A 12,229-nucleotide genomic window follows, 5' to 3' on the forward strand; every position below is an offset into this window, starting at 1 on the left:
AAGGGAGTTTATGCACACATCTCAGAGTTATGACTCATCTCTATTTTATTGTAGGGACATGAAAAATCCCCAGCTGAGAAGCATCCACGCTCTGATGGGCCCTGAGTAACTGAGAGCTCTTGCCTAGAAAACCAACTGCTTGAAGCAGATAAAAGTGTCAGGGGAAAGCAGAAGTGCAGAGCCACACCCTGGGCACTGAAATCCCTGTCTTAACCCCAGTCAGTTCAGAAAGAGCCACCTCCACATTATTTTTAAAGAAAGCAAGTGCTGTAAGATCTCCAGGCTGTTTTCAAAAATCTGCACTAATTAAAAAAATATTATAGCCATGCAGAGAGGAGAAAAAAGACAACCCTGTCCATCTATACTTTTCATTCTTCTTTTAGGTTTTCTTTTATTCTTTCCTCTTCCTCTAGACATTAAAAAAACTCAAAAGTTACTAAGATAGATGAAAGAAGAATTCAAATCTTAAGAAGTCCAACTGATATATCGATTTAATTGTAGAAGAAAACCACCCCATACAGAGACAATAATGTACATTTATATTATCCTTATCATATACAAAGGCAGATATATTTCATGATTTTTGCTTTCCTGTCAGGGTGTCAGGCAGGGCAAAGTTACATGAGCACCTGAAGGCTCAGCGAGGAGTAAGTGAAACAATCAGAAGTAAAACTCAGTGCTCTCTTTCTCTAAATCTGGACTAACAAAATTATTTGCAGTATGCTTAGATGAAAACTCATGTTGGGGAAGGAAGTTTCTAGAATTTGGGAAACAGACATTCAGCCGATCAGCTGATTCTGTAGTCTCTTGGATTTTTGAGGTTATAAACTGGGCAATACAAGTTAGCATTTGGCTCCCTGGCAAGGCTCCTTCCTCAGGCTGCAGGAGGTGGAGGTTGGATCGATAGATCGGATTGATCAATCAATCCCTCCAATCCCTCCAATCCGCTGATCAACTGACACAGAGGCTTTTTATCCCAAATTGCAAAATGCATATTCATATTTTTTATCTACACACTAACCAATCTAAGTACAATTTTAAAGTTCGTAAAAACTACGAAAAACATTATCAAAACCTACGCACATAACATATCTATTAACGTAAAACTCTATCTTACTAGCATAAGGTTCTACCTTGTTGTACATAAAATTCATACTAAAAATTATAAACAGTACCCTACTCTATTTTTGTTATGTCTATACTCTATCACTAAGCCTGAAGCTGTGTCCTTCTACACTGAACTAGGACTTAGGGCATGTAAAGCTTAAGGCTCAGGGTTAGATTTCTACTTTTATGTATCTAAAGCTTTTATATATTCTAATTTTTCTAAATGTTTTAATTCTATCTCTGTACTTTTCACTCTCTGTGGAGGATCCATGGAAACATGGACTCCGACACCTCTCCTAGATTCTCTTCTAATTGTCCCTTCCTTCATCTAGCTGTCTGCCATGTATCCTCTCTCCAGTGGTGTCCTTTGTCCTAATTTCAGCACTCTTGTCCCACTTGTCCCACAGCAAAGTGAACCCCAGGAAGTCTATCTAGCTTTCAGTCATTGCAAGAGTAGAATTTGCAAATACACATCTAGCAAATTGCAATGCAAGGCATGTGTTTACATTTGCTGTCAAACAAGCATAATGAACACAGTGCTGAGGTCCTACTAAAGACATGAGATTTAACCAAAAGGTCAAAGTCCTTAACTGTAGAAGTCTGCATAAAGTCAAACCTGGGTGTTCTAATCCACATCAAATTTTAAGTTATCCTTCTCTTCCATCTTCCCTTATTCCCATATAGATGTCATGCATGTTTAAACTCAGGCAAGACCTTTCTATCAATGTTAACAAAATGTCAGGATCTAATTTAAAATGAAAACATAATTGCAGTCTTAATTATAGAATATCATGAATTCCTGTTCAAGGAGAGAACAAGAGAGTGTCCCCATTTAACTCACCCACTCAGGAAAGATCTGAGATAATACCCATGTAAATAATCAGTCACAAAACCTCAAGCTCCCTGTTTATTAGCCCACCCTGAATATGCCAATAATTAGTCCTTCAGAAGGAAAATAAATTGCTGTGCATTATCTCTGGGATGCCTGATATCATATCTGACCTTCAGCATCATTACTACAGACATGAAGGTCTTTCTTTAGAATAGAAAATGTAGGAAGAGCTGCGCACATTCTGTCTGAAAGATTTGTGCTTTGCCAGGGACATTGTTGCTGGTTGGTTGGTTGGTTTGCCTGTTTGTTTGTTTAAATTTTTAACCATGTCTTCTTGGTTTTGTGATACATTTCCTGCCAATTAACAAGGGAGAGAAACAATTAACAGCAAGTAGAGTTCAAATTTTACTGTTAATACTCTTCCAATCTCATTAGCAACATGTTAACTGGGCATGAAGCCTTGACACTAAACAGTCAGAATATGGGGTTTACTCTAAGATTACTCTTGTACCATTAACTCTGCCCCTTGTAGAAAAGAAAATACTGGAAACATGCAGCCTCTGTACAGTAGAACTTGCACAAAGCAGTTTAAAACTCCTGAATGTCAAATTAAATATGCAAAAATCTTTACTGTAAACTGGGAGTACATGACTGTTGAGCCATCATAGATGGAAACCTAGATGGATGTAGATGAAAGCCAAAAGCTTTGCAATGTACCTGAATTAATATCAGGTACATTGCAAATATTAATTAAAGCCCTTGAAAGTCTTTTTTGAAAGCTTTGAGCCTTTGTACACTGTACTGATCATCTAGAATTTCCTTTAAAATAGTGAAGAAACTCAAGCAAGCTGGTGATAGCTGTAGGAATGATGGTGAATGAGGTAAGATAAAAGGAAACAGGACTGGTAATGCAAGGTCACAGCCACAGCACTGCAAACACTGCAGGGACATATAACTTTTTTTCCTTCTTTGTCTCAAAACCCTCTCTGTATAATGGAATTCAGAATATTGATTAATATCTCTTCCCATGAGTGCAAAAAAACCTGAAATTGGGCTGACATGGAATTGAGAATGGCATTTTACAGGGAAAGGGAGATAGGCTGAATTTCTAGAACTTGGAATTTGGAAACAATCATATATAGTTGGGGGGTTGAGGATTTTTTTACTCATTGAGACCCTTTGAACTAGAAATTAACAACAAGAAAAAAGTTACTACGGTTCTTAAACCAATTTTATTCAAACTTTCCAGGATATTTTCTGAGACTGAGACTCATTATAGAAAATTCTAGCAAAACCCAAAGATTTTAAATTAAATTCCAAGCTACTGGAGCTGGCCCAATGAGGAGGGTAATATGACTTAATACTGAAAGAAGACCTCATCTTGGGAATTAAGAACAGAAGCAATTGGGTGCATATTGTTTGAGTCTGGTATGAAAAATAATTACCAGCTTGCTGGCTTTGAGTTACCAGACACTGGAATTCATCTGATGTGTATATATCACAGCAAAAAAAAAAAAAGTTTACCGAGTTTTTTTCAGTAAACCCATGCCACATTTTATATACCACACACCTACTTTAAATCATCCATGAACTGCTTCCTTCAAATGTTAAGCATCTGCATGTAGGAATCAGTCTCTGTTTATCTGTTTCCTGAGAAAGGAAGGCAGCAGTTGAAAGCATGCAGTCTTGTTTTCTCAGAGGTGATTTGAGGTCACTGATTTTGGAGCCAAAGGGGGCAAAAGTGCTATTATAATATGTTATGCTCAACCTGTTGAGTTCTTTGCAACAGGATGTTCTTGAGGCATGTCATGTGGCTAGGCTTTCAGAAAGGCCATGGAATTACTTGACCTCAGCTCTTTTTGCTGCTACAGAGCGAGTAAAGACAGCTTATAGATTAGAAGTAAGTGGTGCCAGATTAAAGTATGATTCATTGAAGAAACTAGCAGTTATGGTGTGTTTTATGCAATCCTCACTTTATTAAATGAAAGTGCAGCTCTCCAGTTCTCACTGATCTTGATAGAGTCTCAAATTATATATCATTAACTGTGACCTCAGCTGCTAATGTGATAAATCTATTTCTTTGCAGTTTAATTGTAAATATTTTTGTAAATGCGAACCAAACTGTATAAGCCCTAGTAAATAAGTGGCCAGAAAGATCATCTTCAGCTACTTCATCTGTCTCAGCTATGTAGTTGCTAGAAAGAGGGAAAATAGGCAAGAAAAACACAAACTGGAACCTGGGTATTTTTCTTTCTCTCTTATGTAGATATTTTCATTTCTACAAGCAGCAGAGTAAAATATTTTCATAATCTGATCAATTCACTCTAAAATTGATATTCATTAATACAAATCCAGCATGACTAGAATGCTAGCAAAACCAATTATGGACCAAAAAGTGGGGAGCCAGTTACAAAGCTCCCTCTGCATGAAACTGTGACCTAGAGTTTTATAACACAGGGATAAAAATTCTCTTTAAAATATGCCAGTTCATAGGCCAAGGCAGTATATTGCCATGGCTTTATAGGTAAAATCAAACACAGGATTTCAGAATGCCCATGGTCATGACCCTGAGTTCCCAGGCTGAGCACCGTGTGTGTTTAAATGCCCATGATTATGCTGAGGAGTAAATTCTTTCCCGGTGGAAGAAGAGGAGCTTAGAACAGTCATTTTGGTGACTCTTTGGTGACAGTCACTTGGAGATATGCTGAGGGCCCTTCAGCGATGCAGAGCAGCTGCTCTGTCTCCTGGGGCCTCTGGCACAAACGTGTTCCCAGAAGGCCAAAACAAGGCATGTGGGACCAGAATGCTCAGGCTAGACTTCCAATGTTTGAGGATCATCTGCCTTCACAAACTGCACCAAACTAGTTAAATGAGCTTCACAATCTATTCAGTTAAATGGTCGCGGTTTCCCAAATCAGTGCCAAGCGTGACTGATGCTTAAATTGAGTTAAAGTAAATTGATAAAAAGCCTGCTGTAGTCTTTTCTATATGTTAACATTGGATTGGTTAATTTTTCAAGTACAATTGACATATTCACCCTTCTTCACTTTTCTCAGTGTGTTGCATCATTATAAAGGTGATTAAATAGCTCTTCTCATGCTTTCTAGAAACAAAATAGGCAATGTCAACTTAAAGCACCTTTTAAATGATACATCTGCATTTGTACAAAGGATTTGTGCCAGTGTAATTAATTTCGTTAAAAAACCCCCCACTTTTGACACTTGATAGAAACGCTTCCATAGGGACAAAAAACATATTTACAAAGCTAGATTGGACTCTAAAGTAGAATACATGGAGAAACATTAACTTAACTAAAGGCTTTTTATTGAATGCCTTTACCATGCAATTACAGTGGTTCAATTTCTGTGCATTAACCTGAGCCTCCCACTGATTTTCCAGGTTTGACATAGGGTGAGGTACTTGTACAATGAGGGAAACAAACACCCATTTTGATAAGCCTTTGGGAACCTCAAACAGCAGGCACTATGCAAGCATAAAGTGTGATTATTCTACTTTATTCATTCAACAGTAAGTTATACAACAAAATAGCAGAAGCGATCTTGAAAATATGTATTTCCCAACTGTAGGAAGAAGCTTAAATTACTTTTCTCAAAGTAGCTCACTGTGAAACCAGCTGTTCTGAGTCAGCAGCCTTCCTAGAGTCAAACCCTCCAGCACCTTTCTAAATTCACACTCATTAAAAATGTTCATCACCCTGGTAGAAGTCCCTTAGGTATTTGCCAAGCAGTGCTGTTCATACAAGGAAGAAGAAGAAAAAAGACACACAAAAGATCTCTCTTCACTGCAGTTACTTTGAAGAGAAGAAGGAAGACATTCTTCATTATTTCAGTTACTAATCCCGGCAGGTTTGTGTCATTATCTGATGAAAATGTCCTTTTTTCATTGTTTGAAGGCATAGTCAGAAGGACCAGTGTGACAGCCAGCTTCCTACAGAAAACCCCATTCTCTTGTGCTGGGATTGTGGCAGTAAGCATGCCTCTTACCCATCACCAGTGCATGGCTGCAGGCCTTCTCCTTGCCCCTTCAATGCCCACTCCCCTTTGGAGGAGTGACAAAGGCATGGTCAAAACTAATTTTGCTGTAAAATGTCCTGCCCAAATGGCAGAAGCATCCTGTAGTATCCTTGCCTCTTCCTCCTGTTTCAATAGATGTATCTTTGAATGGGTGCCCAAAACATTTCTGTGGAGGAAATTGGCATCACTCTTATGTGGCTCCAGGAGTGCTGTCCATAGTTAGCAGTAAGAGAACCTGTAGAAACTGGTAAGCCACAGATATGTATTTGTGACTAACGGTCTGTGGAGAGGCTGCAGTGAGGTATGTTTCTTTTAGAATATTTGAGGATCATACTTGTTTACTTTGCTGAAAAAGCTTGAATCTGGATTTCCATTTTCCTGTGAGGAAAGAATGCTTTCAGTAACATGACAGCTAATCCAGGTGGTGCCATCTTTTGTGCCTGTTGAGTTCCTGGATCCCTTCAGACATGGCAGGAGTGATGCACAACCTTGAACACAAAACTGACCACCTCAGATGCAATGTGAGGAGAGAGGAATAGCCTCTTCAGCTCTGCACAGGTGAGCTCAAGCTCCATGGGTGATGCAGAGCCAGGGGACGTGGGCTGCTCCATCCCACCTCCCTTGAGAACCTGGTGGGGCACATGAAGTGCAAGGAGACATCCTCAGCTTTCCCAGTGGATTTTAGTACAAGGCAAAAAAATCATTCAGAGATGCATCCAGCCTAAACTCCACTTTATCCCTGGGCCTTTAAGTTCCTTCTGCCTGCCTCTTGGTCTCTCCAGAGACATCTTGCCAAAGGAAATACTGGGCTTAAGGCTTTAGCTGAAATTTACGTTTACCAAATTATGAGCCTCAGCACTTATCTGGGGAGTAATTGGGTACTGGAAAATTTACAGTACAAAGGTACTGTAAATTCATGCCCAGACTTGCTGAGCATTCACTCAAGCCCTCAGAAGTTTCTCACCAGACTTTTCATGGCCAATACCTCAGGTACACCAGCAGAAAGAGAAGGCAGTTATTAACAAAAGATTGAGTAGGCATGTTGAGAGTACATAGAGTTGAACTTGCCTCAAAGAGCCAGGGAAATTAATATGAGAACATAATACTTCTTGAAACACTGGTATGGCTGGAATCCTTGCTGTGAAGTAAAGCTTTGAACAAAGATTAGAGGCAGTATAGTTTGTGCCATGATGTCCCAGAAGAAAAAAAATCATCAAAAACCAGCTGATTTTGCTCTGGTATTTCAGGTAAGGTAGAATTTATGCAATGGTTAATGTCTGGAAATTTTGGAAGGAGGTATGTCTATGCCTGTGATTGGGATAGACTGTGTCTTCATTAACAAAAAATCCAGCCAAGCAGCAAGATATTTGTAGAGCACAACAGATGCTGAGCACCCAAGCTCAGTGATTCTGGGAGCTGGGGATTATTACTCTGGTCTGCCTGTAATGTGGTCCTGTGCATTACACACACACCAGGAGGGCATTTTCCAGTTCTGTCTCACCTGCAGGGAGTCCCCACCTGTGTGAGCTCCTTGCAGTGTGATCAAAGGGGAGGGGGTGAAATTCCCTTCAAGAGGACTTAAGGGAAGGTGGTGGAGGAGAGATACCTTCTTTCTTACACTGACTCTATTCCCACCCCAGACAGCGACACCCCTGCTTAGCCGGGATTTGTCATTTACCTTTCCAGCAGGACGGGACTACTTGGAGCACTTCACTCATTTGCCACATGGGAGATGCTTAGGGAGTTCACAGGATTCATGTGTGAACTAAGCAGCTCCAGTGTGCTGTTCTGTGGGGACTGCAGCAGGAAAAGACAAAAGAGATGGCATCTCTTCTTTCTCCATCCCAAAATAAAGCTATAATTTATGTTATGATTTTGTCGATATATGGTGCTTGCAAAGATTTCAAATAAATAATGTTCTGACCCCAGGGGCCTTATTGATTTTGTAATGATTTCAAAGAGAAACCACTCAGTTTACTGTTTGCTGACAAATTCTTTACTCCCTAAGGAATTCCTATTGAACATGTATTAAGGACAGGATAAAATAATTCCAAGGAAATACAGAGAGAGGGCTTTGTGCATAGATGGCTCCACGAATCAGTATTTAACCTCTGACCAGTGACAACAAGTCTCCTTTAACTCTATTAGATCAACAGCAAGCTATTATAATTAAATATAAAAACTGTTTAGAGCCTCACCAAACATGTCCTGGGAATTAAAGCATATGGCAGGGATAAGGATAAAAAGACTTTCCATATGCTAATGACCCTAGATGTCTGAAATAAATTAGATCCATTACAGTTTATGCTCAATAAAAGAAAGACTTTAAGCACTCCAAAGTTAGTGACTCGAGACCGATTTTGGCTTAGAAATTCAATCTGCCTGCTTATTAATTCTTAGTAAGGCTCTGGAGGAGACAAGGGATGCAAAATCATAATTCTGTGCTGTATCAGAATTTTAAAGTGCCATCAGTTTCTTTTCCTTCTTTTCCTTTTTTTTAATTAAACTATTTTTCATGCTTCATTTTTTTTTTATTCTCCTCATTTGATTTTGTTCCCATTTTTGTTTAATTTCTTTCTTTTTAAGGTTTCATTTATCCTATTTCAACTGAACAGAGAACCCAGAATGAATATGGATTTTCTTGTAAGTTTAATGTTTGATTTTATGTTCCTGGATGCTAATTTGATGCTGTTCCTTGGGTCAGGCTTTCCTGTTAGGCAAGCTCAGTGTGACTAGGCAAAATAGGGACCTATTCAGCAGGGTAAGTGACATTCTGCTTGCTTGACAACAGATACAGTGCTTTGCAGCAGACACAGGATTTGAAGAGCCCTTCTGCAGGAGGGAAATGGGAGAAGATGCTGCCTTGGAGACAGAAACTGGATAGAATGAGCCATCTTCTCATTAAAATTCCCTTAGCAACTGGACAGAGAGTGGTGGAAGGGTAACTTATCTTTGAGCCAGAACTCAACTCTTCTGCTTCCTGAACTGCTGGGTTAAAAATGGGATGTTTGGTAAATTGGAGGTCTGGTAGCCTGGAGCTGTCAGAGATTGATCAGTCCCTTTCTGCATCTGCCAGCTCTCACCTCTGCAGCTGCAGGGCAGCTCAGCCCAAATGGCTAAAACAGATAAAATAAAAGTGATTTCACATGTTTCAAACCAACAAAAATAGGGTACTAAAAGAGTCTGATTTGTTTTTGCACTTCCTTTTTTCATTAGGCTATTTCTAAAAATGGGATTCTTCACTGTACAGAAATACATCAATTTTTGAGCACATATTCAGACCTTTTGGGAAAAAAATGTCTGGTGGATAATGATGCTAGAGATTAGCTTGGAGTTGGTGCTGAAGATATGGTATAAACAGCTAGTAGAAATATCATAGCCATTTCCTCACAAGACAGCTCTAATAAATTTTGGTTTCTTTTGGTAAATTACCACATTTTTTCTTGTGCTCACTTCAGCTTTTATCTTAATATGTATGTGTTAAGTCCACTGATGAGAATTCAATGCTTGATTCTCTGCTGTACTAATTTAGTAGTTTATATTTTGGAAGGCAAACAGACAGTAGGGAGTAATGACAGATTACATTTCAAAAAACCCCAAACCAACCAAAGGTATGTCCTGATATTCCAGGTATTCCATAGAAAATGGAATTTGGGGGCTCTTTTACTTCTTTAAAGTAAAGATAAGGCTTCTGAAGTTTAAAACCCCACATGTTTTTTGTATCAGCTGAACTTCTAAATACCAATATCATGACATTATGTCACTAAGACATACCATCTCATTTCATAGGGTGAATTTGGTTCATAAGACTAAGTCTGTAACAAGTTTTGCTTAGTAGTTCACAGCCTGAGTATTAGATAAATGAACAAGTGGATAGAGGAAGAGTTAGAAGACAAGTTAGAGAGAAATCAAGGATTGTTTTCCATCAAAAGGGCATAGATAGACCTGCTGTATGGTGTTGGAAATGGACTTTAAATTAGCCTATAAAAAAGGCAGTAAATATCTGCAGGAAACGAGAACAATAAGAAAGTATTTTCTTGAAAGTCCCTGTAAGGAGGACATTTCTTGAAGGTTCCTGGCCTCTCTCCCTGCAGCTGCTCCTGACTCGGACGACGTTGCTCTCTACGTGGGGATTGTCATCGCCGTGATCGTGTGCCTGGCCATTTCCGTGGTTGTGGCCCTGTTTGTCTATCGCAAGAACCACCGCGACTTTGAGTCAGATATTATTGACTCCTCGGCACTAAATGGGGGATTTCAGCCTGTCAACATCAAGGCTGCAAGGCAAGGTTAGTTGGCATTTCACTCCATTTTGACCAACTAAGGGAGATTCTATCAGGTTATGGTCTCTTGGGCTGCATCAATGATATCACTGGATGCCCGTTGACACTTGATAAAGAGCAGAAAGATCATGTTCATTTGTTTCTGACTGTCAAGTGCTCAAAACCCATGGTGGCCTTTGTCAGCTGTGCTCAAGAGTACAAAGCAGGCGAATTTAACTTCTGAAGAGAGAGCACAAATGTGAGAGTGAAACTCAGACACTTTTGTGGAAGTACAGGTCCAGCTCAAGTTGAAGTCAAAGGCAAAGCTCTGACAGCAACAATGGAGGCAGGATGCATCACAGGAGTGATACTACAGCAACTCTATCACATCTCCCTCCAGCTCATTTCCCTAATAGCTTTTTGTCCTATGCCCTGTCTCCACTGGTATAAATAGTAGTTTGAGAAGTACTGTGCCTTTAACAGAAAATGCAGAAGTCGTAGTAGAACATCATTTAATAATGTATATTTTTATTACAGATGCATAACAGCTTGAACTTCTTCCTCACTTCATTGGCCAGGAAAAAACACTCTAAAGGCAGTGCTGCCCTTATCAAGACACTTAGTTAGGCTGAACAGTTCCTCTTTTTCCCAATATCTACACCAGAAGAATATCTACACTATAAGAGTTAAGATGACAAGAGAGTTGTCACATGTAAGATTAGCAGAAGTGTTTTCTTTGCTGAAGAAACTTTTAAAAAAAATGTTAGAAAAGTGTGATGCAAATACTAATGCCCCACTGCAAGGAGTCATGGGCACGATGACTTCATAGGCTTGTTGTGTCTTTTATTTCAGGAATTGCTGTCATTAGGCTAGTTAGATAAATTGGTAAATGATTGTCACATAGCATTTAGGGAGGGGTTCTTAGTTAAAACTAGATCTACTGAGTGATGAAAAAATCTTGTCCTGAAGCTAAGCATATCATATTTGAAATCTGAGTGCAGGCTGGAAAAATACTCCCAGTATTTCTCTGAAGAGAAATTTCTTCAGAGCAGAAATGTGCTGTAATTTTGTACAGCAATCAGATTCCAAAGCAGCTGGGAGATTCCCAGCCCTGGGAGTTTGCTGGAGAGATTCGTGGAAATCGAGATAAAGGTTCAGGGACTTAGCATATCTGAACATTTGGAATGAAAGACAAAACACAAATACAAACCCAAATTGTTGCTCAGAATAAACTCATCAGAACAGAGAAATAATACAGTTCTTCCTTCTCATCTCCACTGCAGACCTCCTAGCAGTGCCACCAGACCTCACTTCTGCTGCAGCCATGTACAGGGGTCCTGTGTATGCCTTGCATGATGTCTCGGATAAAATCCCAATGACCAACTCTCCAATCCTGGACCCACTCCCCAACTTGAAGATCAAGGTTTATAACACCTCTGGTGCAGTCACTCCCCAGGATGACCTCTCTGACTTCTCCTCCAAGCTGTCCCCACAGATTACACAGTCTCTGCTGGAGAATGAGACCCTGAACGCGAAGAACCAGAGCCTTGCTCGGCAAACTGACCCGTCATGCACCGTATTTGGAACCTTCAACTCCTTAGGAGGCCACCTAGTAATTCCCAATTCAGGTAAGTGCTAGCTTAAAGGTACAATTGTTTTGTGGGTTTAAGGGGTGTTAGTTTGTTTTCATATGGCAAAAGAAAGTCTCTATTCATGGGACTCTTCCTTTTCTTTGATCAAATCAAATAGGTGGGTTTTTACCTCTACTTCATTTGCGTCCACCAAAGTACTTAGAATATTTTCTAGCCAATGTCCTGGCCACCTTTTAAACACCACAGGCTTGAGGAAGACTTGGGCCCCTCTACAAGAGCACTGGTCTTAGGAGTAGCAGCTGAGGGAGATGGGGTTGTGTAGCCTGGAAAAAAGGAGGCTTAGAGGGGACCTTACCCCTTTCTACAACTGCCTGAAGGAGGCTGCAACAAGGAGTTGGTCTCTTC

At 39.8% G+C, this 12,229-nt stretch overlaps 1 protein-coding gene across 3 annotated transcripts in view; it reads left to right on the forward strand.

Moving 5' to 3' along the window:
• UNC5C (unc-5 netrin receptor C) overlaps positions 1-12,229 on the forward strand; it is a 257,297-nt gene that overhangs the window by 214,480 nt on the left and 30,588 nt on the right. For 2 of the 3 annotated variants that reach the window (XM_063422936.1, XM_063422939.1), the window contains exons 8-10: positions 8,560-8,616; positions 10,068-10,259; positions 11,516-11,860. In XM_063422936.1, coding sequence (XP_063279006.1) covers positions 8,560-8,616; positions 10,068-10,259; positions 11,516-11,860 — 594 coding nt within the window. The remainder of the gene's footprint in view (positions 1-8,559; positions 8,617-10,067; positions 10,260-11,515; positions 11,861-12,229) is intronic. The other variant, XM_063422938.1, reaches the window with a different exon arrangement.

This window comes from Prinia subflava, chromosome Z (genome assembly GCF_021018805.1).
Source record: "Prinia subflava isolate CZ2003 ecotype Zambia chromosome Z, Cam_Psub_1.2, whole genome shotgun sequence".
Taxonomy (NCBI): domain Eukaryota; kingdom Metazoa; phylum Chordata; class Aves; order Passeriformes; family Cisticolidae; genus Prinia; species Prinia subflava.